This window comes from Kogia breviceps, chromosome 15 (genome assembly GCF_026419965.1).
Source record: "Kogia breviceps isolate mKogBre1 chromosome 15, mKogBre1 haplotype 1, whole genome shotgun sequence".
Lineage (NCBI taxonomy): Eukaryota > Metazoa > Chordata > Mammalia > Artiodactyla > Physeteridae > Kogia > Kogia breviceps.
Genome location: NC_081324.1, coordinates 42,983,676 through 43,010,530, shown reverse-complemented (window position 1 = coordinate 43,010,530; position 26,855 = coordinate 42,983,676). Strand labels below are relative to the sequence as shown.

The 26,855-nt window shown below is 34.8% G+C and overlaps 1 protein-coding gene across 1 annotated transcript in view; it reads right to left on the bottom strand.

The window, feature by feature from the left end:
- The window catches only part of CCDC178 (coiled-coil domain containing 178), a 383,416-nt gene that overhangs the window by 20,368 nt on the left and 336,193 nt on the right, over window positions 1-26,855 (bottom strand). Inside the window, exon 19 of the mRNA XM_059039646.2 lies at window positions 23,929-24,063. Within this exon, the coding sequence (XP_058895629.1) occupies window positions 23,929-24,063 (135 nt within the window). The remainder of the gene's footprint in view (window positions 1-23,928; window positions 24,064-26,855) is intronic.

Genomic DNA, 26,855 nt, shown 5'->3' with positions numbered 1-26,855 from the left:
TTCTAGCCACAGCAATCAGAGAAAAAAAAGAAATAAAAGGAATCCAAATAGGAAAAGAAGAAGTAAAGGTGTCACTGTTTGTAGATGACATGATACTATACATAGAGAATCCTAAGGATGCTACCAGAAAACTACTAGAGCTAATCAATGAATTTGGTAAAGTTTCAAGATACAAAATTAATACACAGAAATCTCTGGCATTCTTATACACTAATGATGAAAAATCTGAGAGTGAAATTAAGAAAACACTCCCATTTACCATTGCAACAAAAAGAATAAAATATCTAGGAATAAACCTACCTAAGGAGACAACAGACTTGTATGCAGAAAACTAGAAGACACTGCAGAAAGAAATTAAAGATGATACAAATAGGTGGAGAAATATACCATGCTCTTGGATTGGAAGAATCAACATTGTGAAAATGACTCTATTACCCAAAGCAATCTACAGATTCAATGAAATCCCTATCAAATCACACTGGCATTTTTTACAGAACTAGAACAAAAAATTTCACAATTTGTATGGAAACACAAAAGACCCCGAATAGTCAAAGCAATCTTGAGAACGAAAAATGGAGCTGGAGGAATCAGGCTCCCTGACTTCAGACTATACTACAAGGCTACAGTAATCAAGACAGTATGGTACTGGCACAAAAACAGAAATATAGATCAATCAATGGAACAGGATAGAAAGCCCAGAGATAAACCCACACACATATGGTCACCTTATCTTTGATAAAGGAGGGAAGGATATACAGTGGAGAAAAGACAGCCTCTTCAATAAGTGGTGCTGGGAAAACTGGACAGCTACCTGTAAAAGTATGAAATAAGAACACTCTCTAACACCACACACAAAAATAAACTCCAAATGGATTAAAGACCTAAATGTAAGGCCAGACACTATCAAACTCTTAGAGGAAAACATAGGCAGAACACTCTATGAAATAAATCACAGCAAGATCCTTTTTGACCCACCTCCTAGAGAAATGGAAATAAAAACAAAAATAAACAAATGGGACCTAATGAAACTTAAAAGCTTTTGCATAGCAAAGGATACCATAAACAAGACCAAAAGACAACCCTCAGAATGGGAGAAAATATTTGCAAATGAAGCAACTGACAAAGGATTAATATCCAAAATTTATAAGCAACACATGCAGCTCAATAACAAAAAAACAAACAACCCAATCCAAAAATGGTCAGAAGAACTAAATAGACATTTCTCTAAAGAAGATATACAGATTGCCAACAAACACATGAAAGAATGCTCAACATCATTAATCATTAGAGAAATGCAAATCAAAACTACAATGAGATATCATCTCACACCGGTCAGATTGGCCATCATCAAAAACTCTAGAAACAGGGCTTCCCTGGTGGCGCAGTGGTTGAGAATCCGCCTGCCGATGCAGGAGACACGGGTTCGTGCCCTGGTCCGGGAAGATCCCACATGCCGCGGAGCAACTAAGCCCGTGAGCCATGGCCGCTAGGCCTGCGCGTCCGGAGCCTGTGCTCCGCAACGGGAGAGGCCACAACAGTGAGAGGCCCGCATACCGCAAAAAAAAAAAAACAAACAAAAAAAAAAAACTCTAGAAACAATAAATGCTGGAGAGGGTGTGGAGAAAAGGGAACCCTCTTGCACTGCAGGTGGGAATGTAAATTGATACAGCCACTATGGAGAACAGTATGGAGGTTCCTTAAAAAACTAAAAATAGAAGTACCATACAACCCAGCAATCCCACTACTGGGCATATACCCCGAGAAAACCATAATCCAAAAAGAGTCATGTACCAAAATGTTCATTGCAGCTCTATTTACGATAGCCAGGACATGGAAGCAACCTAAGTTTGCATCAACAGATGAATGGATAAAGAAGATGTGGCACATATATACAATGGAATATTACTCAGCCATAAAAAGAAATGAAACTTGAGTTATTTGTAGTGAGGTGGATGGACCTAGAGTCTATCATACAGAGTGAAGTAAGTCAGAAAGAGAAAAACAAATAACATATGCTAACACATATATATGGACTCCAAGAAAAAAAAATGTCATGAAGAGATTAGTGGTAGGACGGGAATAAAACACAAACCTACTAGAACATGGACTTGAGCATATGGGGAGGGGGAAGGGTAAGCTGTGACGAAGTGAGAGAGTGGCAGGGACATATATACACTACCAAATGTAAATTAGATAGCTAGTGGGAAGCTGCTGCATAGCACAGGGAGATCACCTCTGTGCTTTGTGACCACCTAGAGGGGTGGGATAGAGAGGGTGGGAGGGATGGTGATGCAAGAGGGAACAGATATGGGAACATATGTATATGTATAACTGATTCACTTTGTTGTAAAGGAGAAACTAACACACTATTGTAAAACAGTTATACTCCAATAAAGATGTTAAAAAAACAACTACAATGAGATATTAACTCACACTGGTCAGAATGGCCATCATCAAAAAATCTACAAACAATAAATGCTGGAAAGGGTGTGGAGAAAAAGGAACCCTCTTTCATTGTTGGTGAGAATGTAAATTGATACAGCCACTATGGAGAACACTATGGAGGTTCATTAAAAAACTAGAAATAGAACTACCATACAACCCAGCAATCCCACTACTGGGCATATACCTTGAGAAAACCATAATTCAAAAAGAGTCATGTACCACAATGTTCATTGCAGCTCTATTTACAATAGCCAGGACATGGAAGTAACCTAAGTGTCCATCAACAGATGAATGGATAAAGAAGATGTGGCACATATATACAATGGAATATTACTCAGTCATTTAAAAAAATGAAACTGAGTTATTTGTAGTGAGGTGGATGGACCTAGAGTCTATCATACAGAGTGAAGTAAGTCAGAAAGAGAAAAACAAATAACATGTGCTAACACATACATATGGAATCTAATACAAAAAACAGGGTCAGGAAGAACCTAGGGGCAAAACGGGAGTAAAGACACAGACCTACTAGAGAATGGACTTGAGGATATGGGGAGGGGGAAGGGTAAGCTGGGATAAAGTGAGAGAGTGGCATGGACATATATACACTACCAAATATAAAATAGATAGCTAGTGGGAAGCAGCTGCATAGCACAGGGAGATCAGCTCGGTGCTTTGTGACCACCCTAGAAGGGTGGGATAGGGAGGGGGGAGGGAGGGGGATGCAAGAGGGAAGGATATGAAGATATATGTATATGTATAACTGATTCACTTTGTTATAAAGCAGAAACTAAGACACCATTTTAAAGCAATTATACTCCAATAAAGATGTTAAAAATAAAAGAAGAAAAGAAGGAATGGTGGAGGATGGAAAAACCAGAATTCATGGAGAGGTAAGAGAGATATGTATGTTGCAAATCAAGTGTCACATCCAGTTAAAGAAGAGTCTTGTTTTTGCACTTTTCTTTCCTTTTTTTTTTTTTTTTTGCTGTACAATATATCCTTGTAGCTTATTTAATTTTTAAATTTAATTTTTATTTTATATTGGAATATAGTTGATTTAGAATGTTGTGTTAATTTCAGGTGTACAGCAAAATGATTCAGTTATACATATACATATATCCATTCTTTTTCAGATTCTTTTCCCATATAGGTTATTACAGAATATTGAATAGAGTTCCCTATGCTATACAGTAGGTCCTTGTTGATTATTTTGTATATATTTATATTTACATTTATAGTAGTGTGTACATGTTAACCCCAAACTCCTACTAATTTATTCTTCCCCCCCACCTTTCCCCTTTGGTAACCATAAGTTTGCTTTTGAAGTTTGTTAGTTTGTTACTGTTTTGTAAATAAATTCATTCATATCATTTTTTTTTTAGATTCCACATGTACGTGTTATCATATGATATTTGTCTTTCTCTGTCTGACTTGCTTCACTTAGTATGGTAATCTCTAGGTCCATCCATGTTGTTGCAAGTGGCATTATTTCATTCTTTTTTATGGCTGAGTAATATTCCATTGTGTATATATACCACATCTTCTTTATCCATTCTTCTGTTGATGGACATTTAGGTTGATTTCTTATCTCTTAAATACCTTGTATCTCCAATGACATCACATGACTTAGGCCACTAGCTGTCCGAACAGAACCCCTGCAAGAGCGTCCCAGTCAGTCTCCTTACTTCTAGTCAGGAAACCTCTATTCTATTGCCCCCTTCACTACCCACTTACCTTCTACTTTCCATATATCAGCCTAAGAAATCTTTCTAAAGCTCAGATGCTTTACATCTCCCTCTCTTTATACACGTCAATCCCCACTCCCCTCCTTCCACCCAATATCTTCAGGATAAAGTCCAAGCTTCTTTTCATGGCACACAACTACCTGCAAGATTTAGCTTCTGCCTCCCTCTCTATACCTCTCTGTAGCTATAGCCCAGTTGCATTCTATGCAAGTCATATGGAAATATTTAATTTCAGTAATGTGCAAGCTTATTTCATATCTAGTCTTAGTACTTTGTCTTTTGTTTGGAAAGCCTTCCCACCTCTGTCTTTCACTCTGCCATTGCATTTATCACACTATATTGACATTGCTTCTTAACTTGTCTTTTCTACTATGGGCTGGAGTTTTCTTAAGATCAGGAACTGAATCTGGTTCATCTTTATATCTACAATGGCTACACAGATATTTGATAAATACATATTGAATTAATGAAAATGTACTATTTTTCATACACACAGATAAATGTATATATAGATTCTCCCAGATCTTTGCGGGTCTCATCACTTTCAGGATTTTTAGAAACAACTCTTCTTTCTGGAACTTGGTAAACTGATTATCTAATTTCATTTAGCCCTTACAATTTATGTCATTTGAATTTGCTGATTGCTTTCTGCTCATTTTCTTAGTGTTCCATAATGCCTTTTGGTCAACAAGAAGTTGTATAAGTTTTCATTATCTCAAGGTATTCAGTAATAGGTGCTATTTAACTACAAATAAAGTCTTTATTCTCTTTTCTAATAAAAGGCTTCTATTACCATTTTTTCCATGAGTATCTTTCTTTGATCCATTTGCTAGCTATCAGAGTCCCTTCTTTCTTTATTAGCTGGTCTAGTTTCTCTCCTGATGTATGTTTAAAAGGTCTTTTATTTATTTGCCTATATCTAGTAGTAATTTACACATATTTTCCCTTTTGTTTTGCCTGAAAAGTGGCTGAGATTTATCCTTGTGCTTTTCTGTTTTTTAATTTCTACAAACATTTTTTAAATAAGAAAGATCAATGAACAATCATGAATATTTTTGTTTAATAAAGCCAGATTTGAGGGAGAGGACTTTAAAGGCTCATATGTTGGCCATCCATATATTTCTTTTCATGCATAATATTTATACGTATGCACGGTAAGTTTAAACGCATTTTGATGGGGTTTTTTTTTTGCAAATTTTAAACTAATATACACATTTTATTCAAAACTCAGAAATACAGTACAAAATGTTTTATGTAGTAATGATTTAATTCTGGATAATATGTCATATTGAATAATACAGTTGAACAACCACTTAACAAATGCCATGACTGTGGCATGTTTTCCATAATAAGTCAATAAGATATAAGATCAAATGCATAAACTTCAGGTTTATCACAGAAAAATCATTTGCTTCTTCTTCCCTCTAATAATAAAACAACTAAGATTACTGCTCTAAATTAGTGGCCTTGGGAAGTCTTAAAGAAAAATAACCACACATTGTGTGTAGTAAGATGCTAACGTTCCAGGTTAAATCGGTATATTTAAATTTCAGGCTAAATTTTCAAATACATAATCTCAGAGTTTTTGTTAATTGGTACTTTCTTATTTTTTTCTCCTAACCCGTATTCTCCTCCTCCTTCTCCTTGGATGGATGGCATGCTCCACTCCAGGCGAACCCAGGCATTTGCTAACATACTTACCTTTGTTCCTCTGGTTTTCTCTTTATTTGTTAACTTCCTCAAAGTTCATCCACTTTTATGGCTTCACAATCTGACAACGAAACTTGTTGTTATAGCCCTTCTTAGGTAACTATCTCCTGATCAGTATTTCAGTTGCTCAGAGGACATCTCAATATGGGTCCCTCTCTCTTATTAAGCTATGCATAATCTAAACCGGGCTCTTCATTTCTTTTGAAGTAAGGGCCTACAATTCTCCTTTCTTGTTATTTTGGTTATCCTTAGCTCCAGGGCTTAGAATCATTTTGTTGTTGTTGTTTTAGGAGGTCAGTGAAATCATGCCCCTGAAATGTCCCCCATTTACCTTCTTCTATTTCCTTTGCTTTTACTGTAGTATAGGATCTTACAATAGTTGACCTACATTTTTATAGTAGCTTCTTGGCTCCACTTCCCGAAATTTTTTCACTGACAAATCTAGATAAGTTAGCTTTCTAAGATGTCACTTGTGTACTGTCTCTTAAAATGACTATTCAGTGTTAGCTGCATCCAATTTTCTCCTTTGCCTAACTTTCATTGTCTTCCACAACAGATCCACATCATAAATGCACCGCTCTCCTTCTCTGTCTCTGTCTCTCTCTCCCGCATGTTTCACCTGCCACAGTATGGACTGGGCATCAGAAAACATGGGGTCTAAACCTGGCTCCACCATACACGCTGTGTTCCAGAGATGGTTCATTTAGGCTCTTTGAGTTAATTTATCTGTAAAATGGGCATAATGAAATCCTCCTTTCCAGGGTTATTTGTGATATTCAAATGAAAATAAACACAAATTTAAAACATAAAAGTGCTATAGAGGGCTTCCCTGGTGGCGCAGTGGTTGAGAGTCCGCCTGCCGATGCAGGGGACACGGGTTCGTGCCCCGGTCCGGGAAGATCCCACATGCCGCGGAGCGGCTGGGCCCGTGAGCCATGGCCGCTGAGCCTGCGCGTCCGGAGTCTGTGCTCCGCAACAGGAGAGGCCACAACAGTGAGAGGCCAGCGTACCGCAAAAAACAAAAAAAAAAAAAGAAAAAAAAAAGTGCTATAGAAACAGGAGCTAATGCAATGATGTTGAACTCACTCTCCACCCCCAGATGCTGACTGCATTGATACAGTGCAGCTTCCTCTGTTTCTTCACAAAAAGACTATAGAATAATAACTACTAACACAACATTGTAAGACAAAATAACTCCTTATTCATAATGTTTGAAAGAGTTTTTTTCCTATGTTAAATTTATAAAATAAAGAGTAGTTTAAAAAGGGCATGAGAAAGATTTTCTGTAGGATCATTGTTATTTAGAATCTGGCAGGATAAATGGTTCTAATGAAGAAAGGAAAGCTAAGAGGGAAGGGAAGAGATGAGATAAGAAAAAGAAGCAGTTTGATACAGTAACGATAACATTTTATAATCCAACATCACCTCTGGTTTTGACTTTTGAATGAATCAGCTGGCTGAGAACTTTCTGATCCAAAACAGAGAAAGATGCCAGCTGGCAACTCTAGAGGCTAAATGCAGAGATCCTCCTAGTTCTATAAAAAGGTTTCAATAAGAAACATGAATTTAATTTATTACAGAACAAGCAAGGAGAGATCTGATCATGCAGTCTTACAGCATTTGCTAGAAATTATATGTTTAAAGGCCTATGAGATGAAAACTTTGACATATGTAAGGAATTTTGACTTCATGCTTTGCTCACTGCACTGCAGATGTTTTTGTTTGCTTGTCTGTTTGCTTTTTGCATCCAAAATGGTGTGATGTTAACCTAGCAGCAAGATGTGGGATCAATTCTGGAAAATGAAACTGTCTTTTTCAAAATAGTGTCGGCAACATCTATAGGCATTTGTATCCGGGGAGGTGTACAACAGGCGCAAGCAGTGAAGAACTTGAATGTACTTAAGTACAATTTGTGGATACTGGGGAGCCTTACACTCATCATTAACTAATTTTAGCCTGTTTACTTAATTATCAAATCAATTTTAACATTAAGATATTAGAATATTAGATGCCATATTACAGGTTTTGTAAGAAATATGCCCAATGGAGTAAATCGAGATATAGGAAAATGCTACACATTTCATAATTTTATACTAAGCAGTCAAATTTTCATTCTGGTAGGTCATTTGATTCTCTGCAGGTGGCTATGCCTGCCTCTAAAGAGAGAGCCCTGAGTCACATGTTACACAAATGAAATGTGATTATCGTTGTGGGTAGCATCGTACGATTTGGAAAAAGTCTTTAGGTCTAATATAAAGATCCTTCAAATAAATCATCCAGCTAAGCTTCTGTGGCCCCAAACTCCTAATTTAAAAATGTTGATAAATGAAGTACCTCTTTAGTTAATAAATGAAGTATCTCTTTAGTTATCCTTTGTCAGCAACATTCATTTTAATGGAAAGTGAGTTTACAGGGTTACATGATTGAACTACTGAGCCAAGTCAGTGTTGGCAAATGATGGGCTAAATTATTGATGTTACACACTAATGAATTCTGATGAGAAATAAAACACAGACATTACGTTTCAAGTGGTTCATAATTATTTTTGTACTTTAAAAGCAATTTTATTCTTTTTTCAAATCATACTGGTTCTGTAAAACAAAAACATAGTTAGTGATTATACTAAAATTATTGAGTTTGTGGCAAAAAAAATGCTCTTGCAAGTTTTCATTCCTGTGAAGATAATGTTATTCACACTAGGTTTCTGATTTCCTTATGTACTTCTGGGAGAAGATAATTAAATTAAATGTCTAAATTTTAAAGCCAGTGTCTTTAAATAAGATAATCTGCTTTGCAGCCATGGTTTGCATTTCAATAGATGCATTTATAATCTATGATATGTCTATCAGCATATTTACTGGAGCTGTGTTGAAATGCCATAATTATTTCAGTTAATGACAAATAGGCAGGGACTTCCACGAAGCAGCTTTGTTTTAGTAAAGAAGTAATCTTCAAATGTGTGATACAGAATGAAGTGTGTACCTGTAAAATGATACACGTTTGACAAAGCCAGGGCCTGGTGGTAATAACTGAAGCAGGCTCATATTCGCTTAAGAAACACAGAGGTCTATACATTCCATAAGGTAATGACAGTGTCCTTTAATATTTCTTCATGACTTAACTGTTCCGGATTTAACTGTGTGGGTCTGTGACCTTCCTTCTTTCTAGTGAAGTGACTCCAACAAAGGCTCGATTTGAAAAGATTTTAGACTGATTTTTAATAAAGAGAGATGAGAGGTAGAAATCATAGTTGACGAGGTGTTAAAGATTCATCACTTGCTGGCCATGAATCTGTGGACAGATCCCTTAGCTTCTCTCCATCTCAGTTACCAAACCCCTAAATAGGGCAACAGGTCTTCCTCTCCAATCAGTGAAGGCTGTGATAATTCCCAAATCAGGTATGCGTGAAACCGAAACCTGCTTTGTAAATATGAAGTAAGTTTACTTCTTATATTTGCCTGGATTATAGTTCTTTTCAGAGAGGTCGTCAGAACTAGTTTGGAGAATATTTCCTTTACCAACTGAGGGATATGATGTAGGGGAAGGAATGAGGAGAGTTTTCAAGTCAAGGTTTGGTCAACATCTGGATTATTTCCCCGTTACGATAATATGTGCAGATCCTTTCAAAAATGAAAATCCAAAGGTAAAACTTCTCTCATCACATTGTACTGAGGTAAGAGATGCAGCGCAGTGTACTTTAGTTCCCACTTCGTGTACGCTTTATATGAAATTTTAAAAAGTGAGGCTTGTTTACCTTAACTCTATAACATCTCATTCCCACATTAAAGTTTTCTGAGTCATTTTTCTCCATCTTCATAATTTTCCTCTTTATCTATGATAGACTTGGCACCATTTGTGAATAAGAATTCTACTTCAAATTTTATCTTTTTTTGTATTAAAATTTTTTTATCTTAATATTTTCCTCTCGTTATAACTGCTCTGTTCATTGTTCTATAATCTTGTTACTTTGGGATGAAAAATCATGTGTCCGAGTTAATCACACATCTAAGCAGCATCATTATATAATGATGATGCTAAGTTGTATGAAAAATACCTACTGGATATGCTCCATTAGTCACTGATTTTCAAACTTAAAGTTCTGTCTTTGAAAAACTCCTCTCCTCCACATTACTGACATGGCTCCTCCACTTGAAAAATGTACTGCCTGTATAAGGTGAATTTAAAAAAAGTAAAAATGCGAGTATTATTTTGTTTAAGTCCAAGAAAAAAGTCAGAACACATAAAAATGTATATCTTTATATAAACAATCCTGAATAGGCTTATTTTATTTTAAAATAAAAAAGGAATACATTTTGGTTTTAGCATGTTATTTAATATAATAAAGCAAGTAGATAATTTAATTTCATGGAATTTAACATTGACAAATACTTTATTAACCTCCTGAATCTACATCACACTGATGTATGTGTGAAATGAATGTATTTCCATTTTGATATCAATATTTAACTTGAGGTTCTCCTTTGTTTATCTTCAAATGGAAGGAAGATAGGTAATGCAATTACCATTGTTGCCCAAAGACACCAATGGATGATGTCAGAGAGCAACACCCAAATATTTTGAGAGGTGAAAGGGTCAGAAGACCAATACCATATGTAACAAACAAAGCCGAAAGAATTAAAGAGTAAAAGGTATGAACAGAGTAAGTGGAAGTCATTTTGAGGGAAACAGGAGTACAGAGTCTAGGGGCAATAAAGGAGCGCTTAGATACACTTAAACCAATCATTTGACAGTCAAGTCAACATATGGAAAGAACAATGCTGACTTGATTACATTAATGGTCAAGAAGAACTTGATTCATTTATTCCACATCCTTATTAGGTTGTCCCCAGGTGCTGTCCTAGGTTCTATATGGTAAAGGCTAAGTTTAGGTGCTAATTAAACAATATAGATATTCCCTAAATTGGGCCCACTGGAGATCTGGCCCTGATGCTTTTCTGACCTCTTTTTGTACTCTTCTTTACCCCAGCCCTATGATCCACCATATAGGTCCTCTAATTTTACCTGAAGGGAACTATTCAGCTTCATGCCCCTCGAACTGTCAATTCCACTACATGGGGTAATTTATTCTGTTCAAAATAGTTTCTACTTTCTTTTATAATTCAGTTTTTGACCCACATGATTAAAACTGTGTGACTTAATTTCCAAATACTGGGGGCATTTTTCAAGTATCTTTTAATGATTGATTTCTGATAATGCCATTGTGATCAGTCAACTTTTTTTTTTTTACTATTTTGATCCTTTTAAATTTATTAAGACTTGTTTTATGACTCAGTATATGGTCTGTATTTGGAAATGTTACTATGCACTTTAAAACAATACATATTACAGCTCTTGTTGAATGGAATGATCTATAAATGTCAATTAGGTCAAGTTGGTTGATAGCATTGTTCAGTTCTTCCATGTTCTTACTGATTTTCTGTCTGTATGTTCTATCAATTCCCAAGAGGAGCACTGAAATCACAAACTATGATTAGGCATCTTCTTACTTCTACTTTAAGTTTTAAGTATTTGCCTTATGTATTTGAAATTTTCTTATTAGATGCATATACATTTATGATTGTTATATGTGCTTGATTCTTTCCCTTAATGAAATGACCTTCTTGATACCTGGTAACATTTCTAATTGTGAAGTTTAATTTATCTGATATTAATGTAGCCTCTCCAACTGTATTATGCTTGGTGCTGCATTGCATGTCTTTTTCCATCCTTATACTTTTAACTTATAGTGACTTCATATTTAAACTGTATTATTTACAGACAATTATATTTGAGTCTTGTATCTTTATCTAATGTGCTATATCTGTTTTTTAATTAGGGTTAGTCCATTTATATTTGATATAAAGTTTAATATGGTTAGAATTAGGTTTATAGACTTGATATTTTTGCTGGATAGAGAATTCTGGGTTCATTTTTTTCTTTCAGCAGTTTAAACATATTCTTCTATGTCTTCTGTTCTCCATAGTTTCTGATAAGATGTTAGAAGTCATTTTTTATTTCCTTTTCCTTGGCTGCTTTTAGATTTTATCTTTATCATTAATTTTATTTTTAGTTTTCAGACACTGACTACAATGCATTTAGGTATGACTTTTATGCATATATCTTTTGCGGGGTGGTTCTTTGAGATTATTTGGATCTGGAATTGATGTTTTCACCAAAATGACATTATTTTTATACTTTTTATGGTTTATATGCACCTGCCCCACACACTGGTAGCTGATAAGCTAAGCTAACACCATGAGAAAAAACACATAAGAAGTACCTGCTGAAATTTTAGCACTTGGTTTGATAAATGAATGGTCAAGAATTATTTACTGAACGTTCAATACATTCCTGGAATATCACACCTAAATTAGTCAGTCTGTTATTTGTGGCCTTGTTTAAGACCTTACTTTCTTTCTTGCCTTTCATTGCCTTCCTCTCAGATGATCTAAGCTAGTAACAGACACAGAAAATTGCCATAGTATGGTATTTAAGAGCAGGTACTCTGTGGCCAAACTGTGTGGGTTTAAATCCTGTCTCTTCTATTAGCTATGTGATCATGACCAAAATATATAACCTATGCGTGCTTTCGTTTTCTCTTCCATAAAATGGGGAGACTATGATAGCACTAGGGTCCTCTGAGAATTAAATAAATTAATGTTAACCATATAACTAGTTATTCCCTAATATTTTGCATATCTACTGATTCATTTCATTGCTGATATCCCGTCCTGCATTTTTTTCTCTAATAGTATCAAATTAGTTGTCATCTTCCTTGTACATTATGCACTATGCTGTTTTATTCTCACACATTTCTGTTCAAGTCATTTACTCTTTCTATAACACCCTGCCCTCCCTTTGTTGATGTCCCCTCACCTTTCAATATTTACTTTAGAAGTTACCCCTTTAGAAAACTGACCTTACAAAGCAGAAGACGTGCCTTTCTTCTTGCTGTCATTTACATTTACACAACATATTGTGTCTGCCACCTTTTTGAGATTGCAAGCTCTTTGAAGACAAAGATTATATGTTCCACCTTTGGATTCTCAGTTTCTAGCAAAATACCTTTCACATAGTAGGAACCCATCCCCCCCACCATGTGTCTTGAAATTAACCAGTATTCAACTTAACTATAAATTGCTTAAGGTCAAAGAACATGAGGTATACTGTATACATTATATTAGTATTCAATAAGTACAGAGTGAAATAAGTGTTTCACTATGTTATGGAAATTTATGGAACTCTAAAAGTATACTTTCATCACAGCTAACAGCATTCTCAATGCTGAAAAGCTGAAGGCATTTCCTCTAAGAGCAGGATTAAGACAAGGATGCTCACTCTCACCACTTTTGTTTTCTTTTAACATCTTTATTGTTGTATAATTGCTTTAAAATGGTGTATTTTGTTTTATAACAAAGTGAATCAGTTATACATATACATATGTCCCCATATCTCTTCCCTCTTGTGTCTCCCTCCCTCCATCCCTCCATCTCTGTCCCACCACTCTAGGTGGTCACAAAGCACCAAGCTGATCTCCCTGTGCTATGCAGCTGCTTCCCACTAGCTATCTATTTTACATTTGGTAGTGTATATATGCCCATGTCACTCTCTCACTTTGTCCCAACTTCCCCTTCCCCCTCCCCATATCCTCAAGTCCATTCTCTAGTAGGTCTGTGTCTTTATTCCTGTCTTGCCCCTAGGTTCTTCAAGACCATTTTTTTTTTTTTTTAGATTCCATATATATGTGTTAGCATATGGTATTTGTTTTTCTCTTTCTGACTTACTTCACTCTGTATGACAGACTCTAGGTCCATCCACCTCACTACAAATAACTAAATTTCGTTTCTTTTTATGGCTGAGTAATATTCCATTGTATATATGGCCACATCTTCTTTATCCATTCATCTGTTGATGGAAACTTAGGTTGCTTCCATGTCCTGGCTATTGTAAATAGAGCTGCAATGAACATTGTGGTACATGACTCTCTTTGAATTATGGTTTTCTCATGGTATATGCCCAGTAGTGGGATTGCTGGGTCATATGGTAGTTCTATTTCTAGTTTTTTAAGGAACCTCCATAGTGTTCTCCATAGTGGCTGTATCAATTTACATTCCCACCAACAGTGCAGGAGGGTTCCCTTTTCTTCACACACTCTCCAGCATTTATTGTTTGTAGATTTTTTGATGATGGCCATTCTCACCACTTTTATTCAACATAGTTTTGGAAGTCCTAGCCACAGCAATCAGAGAAGAAAAAGAAATAAAAGGAATCCAAATTGGAAAAGAAGAAGTAATATTGTCTCTGTTTGTAGATGACATGATATTATACATAAAAAATCCTAAAGATATCACCAGAAAAGTACTAGATCTCATCAATGAATTTGGTAATGTTGCAGGATACAAAATTAATATACAGAAATCTGTTGTGTGTCTATACACTAACAAGGAAAGAGCAGAAAGAGAAATTAAGGAAACAATCCTATTTACCATCACATCAAAAAGAATAAAATATCTAAGAATAAACCTACCTAAGAAAGCAAAAGACCTGTACTCTGAAAACTATGATGTTGTTGAAAGAAACTGAAGATGACACAAACAGATGGAAAGATATAGCATGTTCTTAGACTGGAAGAATCAATATTGTTAAAATGACTATACAACCCAAGGCAATTGATAGAATTAATGCAATCTCTATCAAATTACCAATGGCATTTTTCACAGACTTAGAAAAAAAATTTTTTTAATTGTATGGAAACAAAAAGATCCTGAATAGCCAAAGCAACTTGAGAAAGAAGAATGGAGGTAGAGGAATCAGGCTCCCTGACTTCAGACTATACTACAAAGCTACAGTAATCAAAACAGTATGGTACTCGCACAAAAAGAGACATATAGATCAATGGAGCAAGCTAGAAAGCCCAGAAATAAACCCATGCACCTATGGTGAATTAATCTACAAAAAAGAAGAAAAGAATATTCAATGGAGAAAAGTTTCTTCAATAAGTGATGCTGGGAAAACTGGACATGTAAAAAATGAAATTAGAACATTCTTTAACACCATATACAAAAATAAACACAAAATGGATTAAAGACCTAAATGTAAGACCAGATACTATAAAAAACTCAGAGGAAAACATAGGCAGGACACTCTTTGACATAAATCACAACAATATATATTTTTTGGATCAGCCTCTGAAAGCAAAGGAAACAAAAGCAAAAATAAACAAATGGAATCTAATTAAACATCTTTGCAAAGCAAAGGAAACCATAAACAAAACAAAAAGACAACAATGGGAGAAAATATTTGCAAATGATGCGACCGACAAGGGATTAATTTCCAAAATATACAAACAGCTCATACAACAACTCAGTAACAGAAAAACAAACAACCTAATCAAAAAATGGGAAGAAGATCTAAATAGACATTTCTCCAAAGAAGACACATAGGTGGCCAACAGGCATATGAAAAATGTTCAACATTGCTAATTATTAGAGAAATGCAAATCAAAATATAATGAGGTATACCTACACTGGCCAGAATGGCCATCATCGAAAAGTCTACAAAGAATAAATGCTGGAGAGGGTGTGGAGGAGAAGGAAATCTTCTACACTGTTGGTGGGAATGTAAATTGGTTCAGCCACTATGGAGAACAGTATGGACGTTCCTTAAAAAAACTAAAGAATTGGGGCTTCCCTGGTGGTGCAGTGGTTGAGGGTCCGCCTGCCGATGCAGGAGACACGGGTTAGTGCCCTGGTCCAGGAGGATCCCATATGCTGTGAAGCAGCTGGGCCCGTGAGTCATGGCCGCTGAGCCTGCGTGTCCGGAGTCTGTGCTCCGCAACGGGAGAGGCCACAGCAGTGAGAGGCCCGCATACCGCCAAAAAAACCCACAAACAACTAAAGAATAGAGTTGCCATATAATCCAGTGATCCCACTTCTGGGCATATATCCAGAGAAAACTGTAATTCAAAAAGATAATGCACCCCAATGTTCATAGCAGCACTGTTCACATTAGTCAAGACATGGAAGCAAACTAAATGTCCATCGACAGATGAATGGATAAAGAAGATGTGGTACATATACATGTGGAATATCACTCAGACATTAAAAAGAATGAAATAATAACATTTGTACCAACATGGATAGACCTGGAGATTATCATACTAACTGAAGTGAGTCAGACAGAGAAAGACAAATGTCATATGATACACCTCATATGTGGAATCTAAAAAAATGACACAAATGAACTTATTTACAAAATAGAAATAGATTCACAGACATAGAAATTATGGTTATAAAAGAGAACAGGGTGGGATAAATTAGGAGTTTGGGATTAAAATATACACGCTACTACATATAAACTAGATAGCCAACAAGGACATACTGTATAGTACAGGCAACTATACTCAATATGTTGTAATAATCTATAATGGAAAAGAATCTAAAAAAGAATATGTGTGTGTGTGTGTGTGTGTGTGTGTGTGTATAACTGAATCACCTTGCTGTATACCTGAAACTAACACAACATTGTAAATCAACTATATTTCAATAAAAATTGAAAAACAAACAAAGAAAGGTATACTTTCGACATAGAAAGATAATGAAACAATCCATCCCAAAGATAGAAGTATAGAAGAAATGAACTTATAAGTTCCCTTTCACCCACAATTTTCTGGTTCTGAATCGACCTTGGCAACAGGCATTTATTTCTTAGCTATAGTCAGTCTTGGATGAGGGTGGAATGCTGACTTTACATTTAACAGAAGATACTGGGTAAAATGTAGCTCATTTATCTGGGTGTTTTAATTTAGAACATTTAATTCTTTTTTCCACTTTATGTATTTATGCATGCTTTAATAATTGAGGCGAGAATCATTAAAAGAGTTGACGTTAACCAAGCATTCCTTTTGTTACCTTATATGACAAGGTGTGTTGTGTACCTATATGTAGTTTCTTGAATTCCCTAGAGTTTGAAATGATGTCAGACATGGAGTTGCAAGTTCTGAAGGTGGCAAGACTAGAAAGTATAAATGCTTCTGTGATTAATTGTTTTAGGCAAATTTTGGCAAGAAGTTTTTGCCATTTGGGGATCACCTTACAACAGTATCAGGGGGAGAAAAAAGAAGAAAGTGAGTTAACGTTGTAAACTGTTGACTGTGTACCGAGCATATTGTATACATCATCATCCGATTCTCACAGCGACCCTTGGGTATGTGCTGTTTATACTTGTTCCACATCCCAGATGATACCACCAAGCAGTCAAACAACTCACCAATCCACCCACCCTAAAACTCAAACTCTGGTATTCAAGCCTAATATTAAGTTGATATTTTCAGTTCAACAAGGAGAAAGATTAAACAAATAAAAATGTTTACCCTTTAAACTATTTTGAGCTATTTATTTCCACAAGTAATAAGGAAAAATGCACTGCTAAAATGCATTTCATACCTCCCCTGTCATTTCATATGCCCCTTTCATATTTTATTTTTCTCCTTAGTACATAGCATCACTATAGCTTTAACTTGTTTACTGTCTTGTTTTCCCCATTGAAATGTAAGTTCATGAGGGTAAGAAATTTAGTCTGTTTTGTTATTATTGTATCTTTTTTCATGAAAATATCTTTTTTTTGGTAGTCAAAGTTAATAATATTTTCCTTAATGATTTTATTCCCTCATTTAAGAAGGTCTTTCTTACCTCAATACTATTCAGTAGTCTGTATTTTTAAAAAAGATATTATAGATGTTTAATGCTTATTCTATAGTTTATATAAACATATAAAATAATCTATTTTACTTTATCCCTTGAGTGTTTACTTTTATCCCTCAGATAGCTGGGAAGTGAATAGTCCACCTTCATGGTATACAATTTGAAATCCTACTTTCATTGTATTCTAAATTCCAAATAATTGTGGGGCATTCCTGGATGCTCTACCTCAGGACATAGCCTCCGGCCTGCTGCCTGTTTTGTAAATGAAATCTTACTGGGACACAGTTCCATCTATTCATACACTATTTTCTAAGGCTGCTTTCCTACTACAAGGCAGAGTTGAGTAATTGCAACAGAGACTGAATGTCCCGCAAAGCTTAAAATATTTACTATTTGACCCTTTAAAGAAAAAGTTTACCAACTGCTCTGTTGCATTTTAGAGATGTTTTGATCTGTTTCTGAATCAACGTTATGCTCTTCTAATTTAATTAATATAGCTTCCTGATGTGTTTTGCTCTGCAACAGCATAAATTCCTCACTCCAGCACCAATATTTCTTTTAAAAAAATGTCAGAGCTACTCCTGTGGATTTTTATCTTCCAAAGGCATTTAGAATCACCTTCTCAAGCTTCATTGAAAAATCTTGTCTGGATTTTGAGTATGATTGTATTGAATTTGTGGAGTTTTCAAATGTGAAATTTAAAAAAAAAAATGGCATGTTCCCAATGTGTATAATCTCCTCATCCATGAAAATGATATATATTTACTTTTATTTAGGTCTTTGCTTATATCTTTTTAGTATTGTTTAGAAGTTTTCCTGTAAAAGGACTGAGCTAACTTTTTGTTAGGTTTATTCTTAGGAACTCTATAATTCAGGCTGCCATTTAAAAGAACTGCTTTTTTGACTGTAATGCTTTTCTGGTTGATTCTCCTAGACTTTCAAAGAGAAACACCATATTATCAGACCATAATGATAGTTTTGCCCTTTTCCCACACAGTAGCTATACCTCTTATTTATTTTTCTTGACTTACTACTAAGGCTTCAGAGCAGTGATGCACAATAATGACTATAGCCAGGAATACTTACTTTTGTCCTGATTTTAATAAAATGCTTCCAGTAATTCATCACTTAGTACATTTTATCAAGGGAGTTTTGTTCTAAATTCTTTTGTGACTTTTATTAGAGTAAGTATATGTTGCCTTGATAACTAATGTTTTTCAGCATATATTGAGTATTTCTCCTTTAACTTGTCATTATATTAAATTACATTAATATATTTTCTAAAGTTGAATTTCTCTGTGGTTGAATCAAACCTTCCAGGTTTTATTATGTGATACCCTTTGTTTTCTTTTATTTTTAAAAAGTTCAAGGAGATGTGCTAATATTGCCTGTTTTGATTGTAAATTTTAAAATTTTTCTCTGGTTTTCAATCAGTTCTTATTTTATATATTCTGAAGTTATGTTGTCATGTGCATTAAGCTCATTAATGATATGCCTTAATTGGTTATATATTTATCAATGTGAAATATCCATATTTGAGTGTTTTAATTCTTTTTGCTTTCAAGTATCTCTTTTTGAATTAGAACTTCTTATTCTTTTTTTTCTAAGCTCTTCATTCCGTTTCTATTTGTCTGAAGTACATATCTTCCAAATGAGATAGATTTTGCTTTTATGACCAATCTGTAAAACTGTTACTTTAAACTGTGTAATGAAACCATTTAGTTATTATGATTACTAATATGTTTGGACTTATTTTGTACATTTTTATACTCTTTCTGTCCTCTTCCCTGCATTTTGTATTATTCAACTTTTTATGGTACTTTCTTTTCTCTAGCAGTTTGGGAGTGACAAATCTTATTTCTAGAACTTCTAGTAGATATTCTTACTACTGAAAACTATATTTAAATGCTTTCTACTACTATCTAGAGTTAATTAGTAAGGCTTAGCAATTTAATGCTATTCCTCAATCATAATATCTCTAAATGTATTTATTTTAAAAATCCAAATTTCTATCATTTCTTTTGTCTTAAAGAGATCATATAGATTCAGAGATTTTCTTTTATATCACATTATTAAGTGATTTTAGATTTTTATTCTGTGTTTTTTCTGGTTTCTTTTCATTTGTACAGTTTTCTTCCAGAAATAGGAAATTTGGGACGCCACTAAATATATATTGTGTGTGTGTGAGAAATGATTAAATACCTTACCTCTGTGCCATCAAAATCCCTGGCAAAACTTTTTGTTTATTAACTACACAACTGTAGGCACCAAGAGCTGTAGAGAGCCTTTGAGGTTATCGCATTCAATCTTAATAAACCAATTCACTTAATAATAAATTCACTCACCAATTATTTTTGAGTACTTATTATGTTTTGAGAACTATAGTTGGTGCCAGGGAGATAAAGATGAACAAATAAGACATGTTTTCCAACTGAGAAGGCTCACATTCTAGTGGGTGAAGAGGTACAGACACACACAGATGTTGTGTAAGGTCAGGAGAGCATTCCAGGAGGAGCCCTGCTCCAGGAGATGCTCTCTGGTTGACTCTTAGACCATTTGCTTTCCCTCAACCACTGCCTTAACATCTGCTTGAGTATCAGCAATGCACATTTGGACAGCATCACCTGTTAGAAAATGTGTTCCTACTGAGCCCAAACCCACCTTCCAAACTCTTCCATCATTGGTCTAGATGTTGCCCTCTAGAGCTCATCAAAATATTCATGCGTTGACCTTCATTTGGTGGTCATTTAGATTTCTGGGACAAAGTCTTTTCCTTCTATAATTAAGCATTCTAAATTTTATATATTTCTTCCTCATCTCTCTTAAATTGCTGCTCTCAAGTAAATCAATATGGCCCTTAAACTATGCTTTCCAAATCTGTATAAAATAATGCAGATGTACTCAACTTTTGAAAAAGTGCAATGGGAGTATCATCTTTAACCAGAGAAAACACTTATGCTTACTCAGGATAAGATCACATTAACATGCTGTAGCTGTATCACATTTTTTCACTTAAATGATGAGTTAACAATGAGTCTTTTTTCTAAATAAGATGCCAAAGAGGTATTAAATCTCATATCATTAAAAACATTAAAAATACAAAGAGAAAAATAATGATGTTAAAATGAAATAATAGTACTTACTTTATATGGGCTCGGATGTGAGGTTAGGACTGTAAAATATACTGTACATGGTCAGAGTCAAGAAGTCTTATGTGCTTGCTAGTGCTGGAACGTGGCATTGGTTCTAAGTTTGTAGTAGTTCACTTTGGCTTATATTAAAATTGCTGTGAACTAAAATCCCTATGCAGATATTGATATAAATGGCTGCAAAGTTAAATATACTGATTCCTCATTCCAGAATATAGTTCATTTTATTGCTTCCTGCTTGAGCATGTAATTCAAAAGCTTATCTGGCCCACCTGGTTTTCTGCAATCTGCAGAGCTGCCAGTTATGCTTTTTGATGGTCTGGCAAGGAATTCCTCCAAGCCCAAGGATGATACAGTCTCCTTTTTCTGCTCAACATTTATTTTGAATTGCTTTTTGCTCAGCATCAGTTATATACCATTTACTTTTCAGAAGTTTCATCAGATGATTTTCTCATTAAATAGTTCACTAATATCTCATGGCATCACTATAATACTACCTTCAAAATATAAAACATTAGATTGCCCAAAATGGACATGCTACTGAATCATAAACAAAGAGAGCGATGGCATCTGGTTTGTTAAGCAATTTTTAGTCATGTTGAGTCAAACTGTAGAGATTGATGCCTGCAGACTCACTCTGCTAACATATTAAATCACTCTATCATCTTTTTCTTTTTCTTTTCTTTTTTCTTTTTCAATTAATTTTTATTTGAGTAGAGTTGATTTAAAAGGCCATGTTTTTCTTTTTAAAGACTGGATATAATAAGTGAAAACAAGATGGGCATGGAATACTTTGAGATTCCCTTAGTGGCATTGTTACCATACACCCTTAAAAACAGAACAAGAATGAGCTAATTTCACTGATGGTATAAAGTCCCAAGGGAGTTTAGAATCCTCCAAGAAGAGGACCTTACCAACAAGTAGGAAGTGTTAGCTGCTGAAAATACCACTGTGGTATGGTGTTACGAACAGAGTACAGTAGGAGGTCAAGGAAGATCTAAACTAATTCATCTGGTAGAGGAAGGTGGGTGAAGCACTCGGGGAGGATTTTGCAGAGGAGATGTTTGATTTGACTCAGGTGTTCTTTAACAGGAACGGTAAGCAATAGTATTGCAGAAAGAGGGAAGAATATAAGCACAGGAGTGGAAGGAGTTGAATAGAAGGCGTCATGATTAGTAAGAATTTTGGAGTGACTGCAATTGACTGAAGGAACTTGTGTGGAGATGGATGAAGCTGGGAAGGTTAGCAGGAGTCGGGCATTGTGTACCATGTTGAGGGGGTTGGATTTGACTTATCCCAGAGGATTTCACATGTTTCTATAGTTTTATGGCAAGATCCTGAAAATTATATTTTTGAATTTTGATTAAAAGCCAAAATGGAAATCTTCTAAATGGAAGGTCTCTCCAGTAGATAAGAAAAGAATCCATTAAGTTATGCTCCTCAAGTTCCCCAAATACAATCCAGCCTTGCTGCTGTATCTCTAGGTGTTGGGTAGTTGAATTTTCGATACTATACTATCATTTCTATCCTTTCACTTCAGCTGGTATGTGAAAGTCATAAAAATAAGTAATTTAAAATCAAGTTTGGTAAAGAATTTCTAATTTCTAATGAAAAATTAGAATAAGGACGACTGAAGATTATGGATTGAGAATTCATTTTACCCATATTCAAATAGTTTCTATTGACGTTTTCAATATTTCAAAATATACCCTAATTCACAAAGAGAATTTATCATTTGAAAGATTTTTAAGAATGTTTACAGTTGGGCAAGAAATAAAGGATTTTTCCAAGACAGTAATTAGAACATGAAGTTTACCTTTGAATATTTAAAAGAAAACCATGGGTTACAGCCACTCTAATTTTTAATGTACTAAATGTTAATAAACATTTCTAAGGAAAAAATATGCTCCTGACTTCTAAAATACTGCAGTTATAGTTTATACTCAAGTTTGCATATGAATTTCTATTAAACCTACATATTTTAAGCACTACCTTTTCCAAACTTAAAATTTCTCCTATTATTAAAATATTTTTTATAATACATTATCAACAGAACCCTTAAATAAATATACTTTATATAATATACTTTATTAAAGTATGTATATAAAGCATATATATAAAGTATTTGTACATATACTTGTTAAAGTGCATATATACTTTATATATGGGATATAAATCTACATATCTATATACATATATCCTCAGAAGAAAATAGCAAAAATAGCCACAAGTAAAAATGAAATTTGAAATAGCTTTGGAAGTGCTTTTCAACATCCTTTTTTTAAATTGTGGTAAAAGCATCATGACGTGCACATGTAATTAAAATTTTTAGAAAAGAATTTGGTTTCCTTAGTTTCAGCATGTGTTGCTAATACTGCAAGTTAATAAAAATTATGCTTTTTTATGGTGTTACTATTTTTGTTTTTTTATAGAAGAGGTAGTTTTTTTTTTTTATAGAACAGGTGATGGATGTTTTCCTTTGGGAGGTTATATTTTATACATATGTAACATTTCAAATAGCAAAATATTCATTTAAAAAATGTAAGTCGTTTTCAAATAATAGTCTTCACATAGTTAATATGGGTTTCTAAAATAGATTAGAGTCTTAAAATAAGGACAACTGATCCATTAAAAGTTTTTTACAGACACAAATAGTAAGATTTCACACGCATCTGGAACCACTGTTACATTCTCATCCCTAATTGCTTATTTTTTAAATAAAGTCATCTCCAAATCTGCTTGGGAGGACGAGCCTCTTGCAAAAACAGAAGGGGTAAGAAAACAGTTAAATAAACTAAACATCAGTGTCATTTTTACTGAAGTAGATTTCACACAAAAGCAACACAAGGCAACTGCTGACAGTATCTTTTAAACAGCCGGATGGCATCTGCAAAGCCTGAAGATTCGAAAATATATACTTATATCAAATGTATTTATAAAAACCCGTTCTGAGGTTTGTGAGCAAGAAGTTCAATCTCCCTTTGCCCCCAAAGTATGTATGCATGGTGTATATGCTAACTTACTGAATTCATCCTTCATGCAATTCCAGTTTATTAAAGAGGTTAAAAATTTATAAAACTCTGATGGGATATGGTTTTAATGCTTCATCACACTACCCATCATTTGCTTTTCAATCTAGATCAGAATGATCTTTCCCACTTCCCTGCAATCACCTACCTGCACAGCTAATATTTTTTGAATACTCTCTTGAGAGTCCATCTGGAACTTGGCCAGCCTCATACGGCTGTAGAGGACCACCAGCTCGAAGTGCTTCTGCCACAACTTGTGTATCCTTCTTTGCAGCTGACAGAACTAAAGGGAAGAGGGAGGGGGGAAAAACACAAGTCAGAGTAGGAGAGGAAATTAATGGCAGTGTTCAAGAAGAATGATGGAGGGAAATATAGAAAGCAGTCAATAGCCCATTCTGCACTGTACGGGCCTGACAGGAATTTCACAGTCTCTTGATTTTTCAGCCCACTCATGTGCATTCATCAGAAACCAGTCACATCTGGCCGCCAGGATGGGGGGTTAATTTTCTCTAAATGCCTCAGCAGTTTTGTTCTAGCTGAGGCAAACTCTGTGACTGCAAAGCTGATGAGTAAAATATTTCTACTTCACCCAGTTTAACTCAAAACCGATAGCCTCGGGACATATTGAACCTTTCTTTAAAAAATAATCTTTCGAAGCTTTTTTGAATGGCACATCAGGTCAAGCCAAAGTTGAAAAATGCAACTTTGAGACTTTGATGGACACCATCGCTTCTTTTTTTCCTCATAAACCCTTACCATGGTTTGGCAATGTGTGCTTTGGAGCATGACAAAACTAAAGAGAATTAACTTAGCCACCAACTGCTGAGGGAGAACAATAACAGGGAAGAAATTTCCAGCTCGAACTCCCTATTAATCCACCTCCCTCTGACTACGTGACATAGGAATATCTCACTGCACTAAAATACAGTGGACACGACGTTTAGAAGTGACACTTTAAATATGGAATCTAAACACAGAAAGAAAGATTTCTCCTGTGAGAAATATATCTTTTGGAACTTTAATCTAAAACCAAACAAACAAACAAAAAAACACAGTAGAAGTGTTACCAAGGCAATAAACATTTGTACTTCAACAGTTAGCATAGCTGTACCATACGGAATTGTTATAATTAGGTTATTTTCAAAGAAATAAGCTTCATAAAAATTAACAGAGAAAAAACATATTAAAAACTTTTCCCCATAATATATTCTGTTACTGAAACCGCTTTTATTTTTTGGTAACGTGGATAATTGTTTATGTTGATTTCTTTTTAGCTGTATTTTGCAGAATGAAAAGATAAACACCAAAAAATTTCAGATCAAATATGTCTTCATAACAATAAAAACATGTCACATTAAAAAGGCTATTTTATGTTCTATTTATTGTTTTGGGTACTGGTTACATTTAAGGGATCCTTTGCAAGACTTCATCAAACAGTGCACATGTGACTTGTGAACGTTTCTGTATGCATATTTCAATAAACAGTTTACATAAAAGTAATCTTTTTTTTTTTTTTTTTGCGGTACGCGAGCCTCTCACTGTTGTGGCCTCTCCCGTTGCGGAGCACAGGCTCCAGACGCTCAGGCTCAGCGGCCATGGGTCACGGGCCCAGCCGCTCCACGGCATGTGGGATCTTCCTGGACCGGGGCACGAACCCGTGTCCCCTGCATCGGCAGGCGGACTCTCAACCACTGAGCCACCAGAGAAGCCCGAAAATAATCATTTTAAAAATAGCTACCTGGTGTTGCATGTGAATAGTTTACCATCATTATCTTCATTATGCATTGAAATGAGCAACACATAGGTATCTATATAAACCCACAGAAAAATAAAGCCTCTATTCTTGGTTAATTGGTTAACTTAGGATGAAAAAATAACCTTGAAACTATAGATATTTCAGCTTGCTAAATGCCAAAATACATTATCTGAAATTAGTTTACGGGCATTTCAGATAATTTAGGCTAATGAATTAAACAGTAAATCACTTTTGAAGAGGAAAATCTGTCAATATTTTTTTCTGTAATATTTTAATATTTATTTAAATAAAATATTTTAATAATTGTAATATCATATTAAAATTTTTTCTGGAAGCTCTGACAGCCAATAGGGGGAGGGTGTGCTGTATCTTGACATATTCATTAAAACATTAGAACACTTTACTCAAAGCATTATATTTTTATTACGATATACACAAATATGACAAAAGGCAAATAAGAGGAAGATGAGTTCTAGTAGAATTCCTAAAAGTGAAGATAATTTTTTTTACAAGTGGACACTTCAATGTGTGCAAGGTTTTACAAGTGGGAGCTCATCAACCAAAGTGAACTGGATGATAATATTTCCCACACCCACACCTTAAATGAGGAGAAAGTGCTGTATACAGTAAGTCAATTTTATTCACTTTTCTGTGTTCTAGCTTGAGGTAGCCACAAAGGCCTTAAATTACTCCATATATAAGTGTTAACTCAAGCTACGTAAGTAGAAAAGTTCCTTACGTATCAAGTAAGAAAGAGTAATATCTCAAAAAACTTTAAAAAAATCTATAGCGAATAAGCCTCTAGAAAGAGATAAACCAGGAAAGAGAATGACTGAAGGCATTCTTAAAGAGAAGAATCAGAATCCAATAAAAGTCACATATACACATATACAGATGCACATTAAAGACAATAAGATGATCAACAATATATATGGGAAAATATTTAAGAACCCAGGAGTACAGTTAATTTAAGAGTTGGTCATGAAAACAACCCTCTTAGGAAAGTGGTTATGATAAAAGCCCAATTATAAGATGTCAGGAGACAGTGATCACTCAATAAATACTTATTGATATTAACTCAATAAAGTGAACTGGTAAAATTTTAGTGTCAAAAGTGAAGAAGTGAATAAGACATTCAGGAACTTACGAATTAATGGAAGAAGAGAAAAATAAACCAAGTAAATGCAAGACTCATAAAAACATAGAAAGGGAAAATTAAAGAGAGAGAGAGTTAAGTTATGAGTGGAAAAATCCTTCAACTGGATGCAGAATTTAGGTTAGAACCAAAGCAACTGAAATGGGTTTTGATCTCTTCGACT